This window comes from Pantherophis guttatus, chromosome 1, assembly GCF_059756535.1.
Source record: "Pantherophis guttatus breed Tessera chromosome 1, ASM5975653v1, whole genome shotgun sequence".
NCBI lineage: Eukaryota > Metazoa > Chordata > Lepidosauria > Squamata > Colubridae > Pantherophis > Pantherophis guttatus.
The window spans coordinates 326,651,805-326,661,703 of NC_142063.1; the positions used below are offsets into that span (position 1 = coordinate 326,651,805).

Sequence of the window (9,899 nt, forward strand, 5' to 3'; positions counted from 1 at the left end):
TTATTTCTTCTCAATATACATATGTGACATGCTCTGATCTGGAAGGCTCTTTTTCAGATCTGAGGGCTTTTTTGAGTTACACTTAACATGGTGCACAATTATTGCAAACAACATGTAACAAGCATGTTCTTCCGTTGTGACCCAATGACATTGCTTTCTTCTCATTTCCAAGTCCGTGACTCCAATGGCTTCGTTTCATCATAGGATTTCCTTGCCCCCACCCCATCCCATTCTGACCTTATCCAAAAGCCCTTCAAACTGCACATGATTTATAGGGCTATGCTTTACTGGGGATGGCAATGACTGGAAACAAAAGCTATAGAATAAGAAATAGCAATGGGGATAGTAGATTCTATATATGCTGGTTCAGTTTTCTCCAGTTCAAAGATGCATGAACATATCAACACACTATCTCTGCAGTGGGCAAGAATAACAAAAAGCAGGTAGAGCTGGCATTCCATTGTTTTGTGCGGATAACTTTCATGAAACTGTATCAATTAATATATGCATGCATATATTTTGGAGCAGAGTTGAAAGATCTACGGACCAAGTTATTAAGCCAGTTAATGTGGAAGCCTTGTCAAAATGGGTTGGAAAAATCCCCACTGATGTCCTTCAGGATATGCCAGTGATCGCACCGATGTTGGGGAAGCTTGGCTACGACCCCTATGCCAATCCACCAAATTATGGGAAACCGGATCAGAAAGTCCTTGAAAACACAAGAAGGGTAAATTGCCAAGTTATATTTGTGTATGTGTGTCTATGTGTATCTTATTTTCATTGAAAAATGAGGCTGGTGCTATTGCAAAGTTCAGGTGCTTTTATAGAATGCGTTGGGCCAAACAACAAAAAAAAGACAACTTTTTGGAAGTATACAAATGGAATTGGGGGATTGAAGTCAACGTGCAAGTCACTGCTGTGTCCTTCAAAGAAGGATTGCATTTGATAAAGGTCTTTTAGCACCCTCCCATTCAAATGGGTCTGGCATAGCACAGTTTTCTCCTTTTTGATGTGCATGTGCATTGAGTTATTAACTCTGTTTGGCCTTGCTGCCTAACTGTTCTGGGATTTAAGATCCAGTTCATTTAGAGGTTGGATATCTCCTCTGTCTGTTCCTCTATGGCAGAGTGTCAAACTCGTGGCCCACGGGCCTTATGTGTCATGCACTGGCCACCCCCCACCCCAGCTTTAGCGAAGGGGAAAAAAGCCGTGATATGTCACGTGGCAACGTGTCATTGTTGCGAGTTTGACACCCCTGCTCTATGGCCTTGCAGCTAAACGAACTATGATAAATGCAACATTTTAAAGAGTACCAGACGTAACACTAATATATAATAGTAAATGCATTGTAAAAATTACATCCAATGCACAAAATGGCTTATGCAACAATTGGGCATTAACCTGGAAAGAGAATGAATGAAATGTGCAAGGAAAAGTACTTCACATGGTTTAGTAACAGCAGCTTAACCTCAACAGTAGTTAAGAAAAATGAGTTGACTTGATGAGTTGAGCTCAGCTCTTAGTGGCTTTATAAATATATCCATCTCAGGTGTTAATTTGGTAACAACAATGCAGTGGTCTACTTTAGCTTTTTAGGATGTTTTTTGGACTATCCATCTTAGTTTTTGAGATCACTCAGAGGCCATGATGAGCTGCTACCACTCTACAGAAATTGGTTGACTGGTTTACTCATGGCAGCTTTCCTCCTTGCCCTTCCTTGAATCTCTACATCTATTGACTCCCCCCCGCCCAAGCTTCTTATCTGGGGAATCAAAGATTGCCAGTCCTGCAACAAATCCAGTTTTGATGATACTTTATCTTTCTTTAACAAGTGCTCTTTATAGGACTTTCTTCCTTATAAAGCCTCTCCTGAACATCAAAAGACCAATAGAAAGTGGGTGAGGTGGATTGGGTCATATATGTAGGCTGTTCTCTTCTATTTTCCTACAGCCTCTCTCTATCAGCTTAATACTCAGTGTAATACAATAATCTGATTTCTGTCAGATATTTAGGACTACAACCAGGTATTGAATGTAATGGGCCCTGGAAAAGTATTAATATTTGGAACATGGTTTCTGTTTCAAAGTTTGTTTTCTTTCCTCCCAGGTTTATAAAGGTGAATTTCAACTTCCTGACTTCCTAAAAGAAATGCCACAGGTAAGGATTCTTGGAGCCCTCATCTCATGAAGGCTCTAGGGGAATATTAGTAACATCAATGATCTTCTGATTCAAGGGCCATGCAGATGAATACAATCAGAATTGTAAGTTGAATTCACCTGGTGAAGTGATGTTGAGTTATAAAAAGCAATGATCTCTAGCAGGTTCTGTCTCAACCTGAGTTGTTTTCACACCCAAGTTTGTTTTTAAAAATGTACAAAAATATTTCACAAGCATTTATTTTGTACATTCCTCAGTTACCATTTATTTCAGCTTCCCCCAAGCTGGTACCCACCAGATTTATTGGCCCATTTTAGTGTATTAAGATATATGTCATAGTCCAAAAATGTTGGACTGCAATTATCAATAATTTCCAGCTGGCATGACTAAAGGGGAATTGAAGCCTTTTAGCATGGCCAAAGAAAAAAAATATTAAATTAGCTTTCATTGGCAACTTTGGGAGAGAACCAGGGGTCGGCTCCTGGGAGTTCGCAGGTGTTCGGGAGAACCTCTAGCTAAGATTCTGTGGAGTTTGGAGAACCCCCAAATCCCCGCCCACCCCACCCCGCCCGTCCCAGGAGTTCCCACGCCAGTGGTGGGTTGCTACCAGTTTGCCCTGGATCGGGCGAATCGGTAACGGCGGTGGCTGGAGGCTCTGCCCACCCACCCAGATGTTTCTGCGTATGCGCAGAAGCGTTGTGTGTGCATGTGAGTGCACTTGTGCGCCTATGAGCGAACCGGTAGCGATGGGATTTGAATCCTATTACTGCCCCATGTGGCCCATTTTGGATGCAGGTAAGTGTAGGACGCGAAAGGAGACTCAGAGAGGGTGAAATATGGGCCTGTTGGAAGTTCAGGAAGACCGGAAACAGGCCCATTTCCAGCCTCCAGAGCCTGGGGAGGCCGTTTTTGCCCTCACGGAGGCTTGAGGAAAGCCTCTGGAGCCTGGGGAGGGCAAAAACACCCTCGGCCACGGTGCAGGAGGCCGACTAGGCCACGCCCATCATGGCCATGCCCACCCAGCAACTGGGCAGAGAATCCCTTGCTAAAATTTTTGAAGCCCACCCTGGAGAGAACATGAGGACCACCTGTGGCTTTGAAAACTCAGATTATGCACCCACGTTTTGTGCAATAACACACTAGTTTCATGGGTCTGAAACAATAAATGAGAGAACAATTTTATCCCCAGTGAACATTGACTTTCTTCTCATTGCAGCTAAGGAAGACAGTAGAAAGGAAATCCCATATCAAGCTAAAGTGAAGAAGGAGTTGATAAAGTAGAGTAGTATGTGCTATTTGTCTTCTTTTTTTAGAGCACAGCCGCATTCTTGGCTGCAGGCACCAGAATTCTTACTGATAAGCTGCTGTTGCGTGTGGGCCTGCATCTGTTCTGTTTCATGTGCAAAAGAGCTATTTGCCGTAGCTCTTCACGTTCTTTTTGATCAATTTATGCTTTGGCTTGGCTGGCCAGTGCTTGACTAATTTGCAGCCATAAAGGATTTAATTCTGCTTGGGTTTGTGTGGTGTTCCTTCTCTCCAGTGATGCTTAATTCTGAATTTTTGTGTCTCATACTCCCAAAATGTTCTACAAATCTAGCATTTTAAGTTGCCAACAAGCTAAAGAGATTATTTCCATTATTTGTTGTATTTGACAGGAAAATATGTAAGACTACTAATTATTTTTGGGAAACAGCAATTGGAAAAAAATCCATATGGGGCAACAAGAAAATAAAAATTCAGATGCTGAACAATCCAGTGAAAACTGAATATGCTCAGCCTCTGTAGAATGCTGATTGTGGAATAAACTTAAAGAATGTGAAGGGGTAGAATATTTGGAAGAAGGTATTGTTGCTTGACTGGCATTCCAAAGAGACTTTCACCTTACAACCTTTGGCCATAAACCCTACATGTTCCATTAATTGAAGGAATCAGAAAGCATTAGCAAAAGAGCCTCTTATGTCAAAAGGATGAGACTACCAAGGAAGGCTCATCTTCTTCAGGTTTGTGACATTCCTAGAAATATGGCTGACCGCTGTTGAAAATAAAATGCCAAATTCCATGGATTTTCCCTCTAATCTTCATGTTTAGTTTTTAATCCCCCACAAATTAAACATTCAGATATAAACAGCATTGCACCACAAAGCAGTCTAATATCATTTATTGATATTTACATATGATACACTACAAGTCCTTTGTATTGCCATCAGCCAGGTCTTTATTGCTAGAGTTATCTCAACCCAAGTTGGCATTTTGGCAAACTTTTTTTTTGCCTTGTAATGAATTTCATTTCAAAGATTTTAAACCTTTTTAGCTAAATTTAACTCCAAGAAGATTACATGTGCAGCCATTGCAGTAACAATGATATGCAATAAGGTACAATAACAGAATTGCATACATAATTATGATAAAAAACTATAACTAATATTTTCCTGGTAGTGGCAACTCTAAAGTGCTAAAGTTCCAAAAACTGTCCATAACAACTAAGTTTGGATGAGTTGCCAAAAGGCCAGGGAGTTACCCTTGCCTTGTGTGGGCAGGGTTGGGGGTGAATGGGTTCCAAAAATGTTCTTGTATGATTGAAGTCTGATTCTAGCCAAAGCTAAGTTGGATTGCTCTGCTTTAACATGAAGCAGGTTTCTTTGATTCCAGGGACCTGAAATTCCAACATATTCTGCCTTTAAACAGATGGGAATGGAAATGGAAATGTAATGTCTGTCTAGGTGTCTGAAAAGTAGACATAGATAGATTTATGTTCCATGAATTTGTCTTACCCCTTTTAAAAAATCATCTGCAGTAGTATACATTAGCCTGATGTGGCGAGAAAGTCTGTTTGCATTACAAAAGAAGTCTACTTTATCCTGAGTTTACTGCACTACCATTAATTTCCACAAGGTGATGGTGTTCTAGTATTAGAAGTTGATAAAAATATTTTGAATTCAAGTATAGTTTCAATATACATTTGAAAAATAACACTTTATTCTCCCCCCCCTTTTTTTTTTCATAGATTGATGCGGTGAACTAGAAGAGCGGATGTGACTTAATGTATGTAATTGTTAATAAAATGGACTGTTTGTTTCTTCATCCTCTCTACTTGCATTTAACAACAGTTTTGCAGTTTATATAATATTTATTTATTAAATTAAATTATTAAATTTATATGCCATCCATAATTAGAGTAACTTACTTGGAGCACAACCTTATTCTCGCTCTTTGAGCACAAGGCTGGCCTGGCCTAATTTTTTCCCTTTTTTCCCTTTTTAAAATGCAAATTTTAATCTGTTCTTAATTATTGGGGTGTTTTAAATCTGTCTTCGGCCAAATTGTTTAATTCAGTTTTATTCTGCTTTTAAATTTTGTATTTATGTGTTTTATCTTTTGGCTGTTCACCGCCCTGAGTCCTTCGGGAGTAGGGTGGTATATAAATCAAATAAAACTAAAACTAAAACTAATCTATTTAGAAATGATCTGTCACAAGGCCTCTTGAAGTGGATGCACAAATACATGTGAATTCTAGCATAATTTTGTTGGTGAAGAAGAGAACCTTGAATGTGGATATATTTGGAAGCCAAATATGGTGGCCTTTCTTGGATGGAAACCCTTTTCAGTGGAATTTTATGGCTCTGGCAGTGAAAATGGAAATTTCCAAAATATTGCAGAATATGAGCAGTTATATATTATTGATATTATTATCATTATTATACCACTATTAATTCTGATATCGAATAAATAGTTAGATTCCTTCCCTTTAAATGAGTCAGTTAGAAAATGATCAAGCATAATAGACATTCATGCTGATGAATGAGAGTCCAAGTGTACAAAACCAGTTTTCAAGATTTTGCAACCTAATCCTTTGCTCATTGCAATAAATCTGCCTACTCTAAATTTCTGAGAATCACTCTTTCTAAATTGTTAGTTGGTTAAAGGTTTTGACACCCTTTGAAGTGGAACCTCTCTTATTTGGGTTCTTATTTGCCATCAATTGGAGGATCACTACTACTAGGCAAGGAAGATAAATAATTTGGTTAAAATACCACTTTGTATTGTTATTAATGGCAGATCGATCTGATTTGTAGGCAGCAATCAGGCTCATTAGGGGGAAAGGGTGGTTGAAAACTGCAACAGCACAAAAGCATTTCTCCTTTCCCAGAAACAAAATATTGCTAACTTTGGAAAATATGTGAGTTGGTTGACAGTCTTGGTTTTTCTTTGGAGAGGTAAAAATATCCTCTCCACTCAGTAGGATACATGGAGGTATCTTCTATGGCTGATTCTGCTTTACATCATCCTCTAGACTAGCCATATAAATTGGATAAATAACAGGACCAGTCCAGTGGTGGGTTGCTACTGGTTTACCCTGGATCGGGTGAACTGATAGCGATGGTGGCGGGAGGCTCTGCCTACCTGCCCAGACGTCTCTGCGCATCGGCAGAAGCGTTGCATGCGAGTGCGTGCACCAGGGCCGGATTTAGATGAAAAGAGGCCCTAGGCTATTCCACTTATGAGGCCCTTTCACCTATAGTGAAAGTGTAATTTTAATTTTGCTAACAATTTGAATGTAGGCCCCTCTTGATCTTGAGGCCCCCTCTTGATCTTGAGGCCCTAGGCTGAAGCCTAGTTAGCCTATAGGAAAATCCGGCCCTGGCGTGCACCCACAAGCAAACCGGTAGCAACGGGATTTGAATCCCACTACTGGACCAGTCCTGGAAGTTGCTATAAAGGTAAAATGGCCTCTGAGAAGAGCCTCACTCTAGTGGTCACATGGGAGATTAATGCTCTGAAAAGAAATAAAAAGCCAACAGTCACAGCCACTTCAAACTTTCAGAAATTAGCCAAAAAGAATTAATCTGTTCCAAATCAGAGCAATAATATTTAATAAAAATTCAGACATTGTTAGTGCAAATCTGCCCTGAGGACAGTGAGATAGATTAATTATTAATTTGCACATTCTTAGACTTGGAACACATGGAAGTTTTGTTTAGATTCTTTACCTTGGACACAGTATTGGGCCTGATTATGCAATATGTAAATTCCATATGACTGTGTATTGTACTAAGATTGGGAGACTATATAAAGTAATGTACATGTACAATGGACATTGCCCTATCCTGAAGAGATGTACTGAAATCTTATGTTTTCTATTTTGGCTAGGAATGTTGGAGTCATTTTAAAGAAAGCACGATGGCAAAATCTACAAAGATCTGTTTCCTCAGAATATGTCCCCATTTCATAATGACATGTAAACCTCTTATCTTTCTTCTGAGAGTGGCTGTACTGAAATGCTGGAGGTGTTTATAGGGAATGGTTCTGGGAACAAGGCATTAAGTGGGAGGATTCCAGGTCTGAATTTCTCCTGTATAAAACATTTTGGAGTTATGAGAGTTGTGCAGTTGTGGTATGCCTCCTATTAGTCTCTGTGACACTAATACACAGAAGATACATTGCCAGATTGAATCTCAAGCATTAGAAATTGCATTGATTCCCATTTACACAATTGTTTTAAAAACCTCAGAAGAAACTGAATGGTATATCTTCAGTATTGATTTAGAATGTGAGATACGTTAACTTTTGAGATGCTTTCCATAAGACTGCTAACTTAACACATTAGTCCTCATGCGTGAATTGCAGGGTGTGTCTATTTTGATGCATGTTGGTTCCTTTGTGTATATCTTCCAAAGGGATGATTGGCAGTCATGGCTTCACAAGGATGAAAAAATGAGGAATGGCCTGTTCAGCCCTTGCTTTCCTTCACAAAATACAGGAAATGAACCACTGCACAGAATGTCTATGTTAATTCCTTTCTTTCTCCTTTGAACTCTTTTCTCCACACGTAGTTCACATCCATCATTAGATCACTATACAGCAGACAGCTTCTTTCTGTATTGTTTTTCCTTCTTTGGGCAATCATTTTTAATTTGTGGAAAATGGTGCTTGTTCCTGTTGTCACCACACCCTTTTACCAATTTAGCTGATTTATGAAATTATGTTTTAATTATTTAAAAATGGTTTCTGAGACGCGAGAAAGAACTTGAAGATTTACAATCCAACAGCCTTTTGTATTTTATTTTTCGAAATAAAAGCTTTAAATGTGGCAATTTTTTGAGTCTGGATTTCTGAATTAAAATGTTTTACAGTTTGGAGAAAGGGGAGAAAAACCAATTTGAGGTTATATAAAAATATATATTTTTTAAAATGTTATCCTGCCAAATCAACTCATGAAAATATTTAAAATATGGTTATTTAACATTAAAATAGTAACAGCAACAAAGTATTAATAATTAAATTTATACAAATTTCAGAATAAAGCTTTCCAAAATAAAATTGGAGAACAAAATATCTTTTTTTACTCTTTTCTTGAATCTGTTTGGCACATAAAAAAGAGGCTTTCCTGTGAGAACAAATTGTTTACCTGTGTTTGAACGCTCTTTTAAGGTGACCTTTCTAATACTGAATTCATTATAGTCTGAAAAGTATCTAGCTCTGACTCCGTTTTCAGGTGTAAGGTGAAAGCCTGGCCTTTTTTTCCCACTGACAGCTTGATCCATGTTAATTTAGTTTCAATACATGACCTTCAGCACTAATAGTGTTGCTAATCCCCAGGCCTTGCAGTCAGTTGAGAGACCTACTGTTGTCATTAGCACCATATAAGGCTGAAAGATTTAGAAGGACCAGAAAAGGTGCAGGATTTCTATCCAGGTTTCAAAAAAGGTCATCTATCCACAAGAGTGACCAATACTATCTCAATTCTATGCACATTTCTATTTTCAGGTTCTCTCCTAGTGATACCAAGCATGGAAATTGCTTAGATTTTCTTTTTTTTACAGAGCTACAATCTGGTCTGATATTTTCATTGAACTATCCAAAATGCTACTGACAGCTTTCTTTGGCTGTCGTATCTATTCATGATCAGTTACCATCCCTTCCCTTTTAATGTAGAAGTGGATTCTTTGGGTCAATAGATACAATAGTAGTCCTTGACCTATGACCACAATTGAGCACAACATTTCTGTTGCTAAGTGAGATGATTGTTAACAAGTTTTGCCCCATTTCACGACCTTTCCTGTCACGGTTGTTAAGTAAATCACTGCAGTTGTTAAGTTAGTAACATGGTAAGTGAATCTGGCTTCCCCATTGACTGCTTGTCAGAAAGTCACAAAAGATGATCACATGTTCCTGGGACACTGCAACCATCATAAACATGAGACAGTTGCCAAGCATCTGAATTTTGATCATGTGACCAGGAGGTTGCCACAATGGTCTTAAGCATGAAAAACAGTCATAAGTCATTTTTTTCAATGCCATTGTAATTTTGAATGGTCACTAAATGAACAGTTGTAGGTCAAGGACTACCTGTATTATTCATATTGAACTGCATTTATCATTTTGAAGCCTATTTACCCAGTTTGGAAAGATTATTTTGCAGTATTTCTTTCTAATGGTATCCCCTGAACAATTTATAATAAATTTGAGTGATACACTGTTCAAAAACATTGTACTATCACTTTTCGCAGAGGAAATCTTACTATGTGTATCTCCCATTTGAGAAAAAAAAATCCACTTAATTCCACTGCTTTCTGTCTTTTAATCTGTTGCCAATCCACAAGAGCAACTGCATTTTATTCCAGGGAGGTGAGTTGTAATGAAAGTTGCCTTTGTGAAATCCATGGTTGTTCCATTTCAGGAATTTTTTTATTCTAGGTGTTTATTTTCTTTTTAACAATACAGTATTTCCAACAATATTCCTG

General features: G+C 38.5%; 1 protein-coding gene across 9 annotated transcripts in view; it reads left to right on the top strand.

Annotated features, from left to right (window-relative positions):
• Nucleotides 1-8,249, top strand: part of TPST1 (tyrosylprotein sulfotransferase 1) — a 31,718-nt gene extending 23,469 nt beyond the window's left edge. For 5 of the 9 annotated variants that reach the window (XM_034420969.2, XM_087889087.1, XM_087889089.1 and 2 more), the window contains 4 exons: nt 529-727; nt 2,107-2,157; nt 5,162-5,199; nt 7,306-8,249. In XM_034420969.2, coding sequence (XP_034276860.1) covers nt 529-727; nt 2,107-2,157; nt 5,162-5,179 — 268 coding nt within the window. In that variant the 3' untranslated portion in view covers nt 5,180-5,199; nt 7,306-8,249. Of the gene's footprint in view, nt 1-528; nt 728-2,106; nt 2,158-3,373; nt 3,443-5,161; nt 5,200-7,305 lie in introns of all 9 variants that reach the window. The other 4 variants (XM_087889071.1, XM_087889074.1, XM_087889080.1 and 1 more) reach the window with 1 other exon arrangement.
• The last annotated feature ends 1,650 nt before the right edge of the window (nt 8,250-9,899 follow it).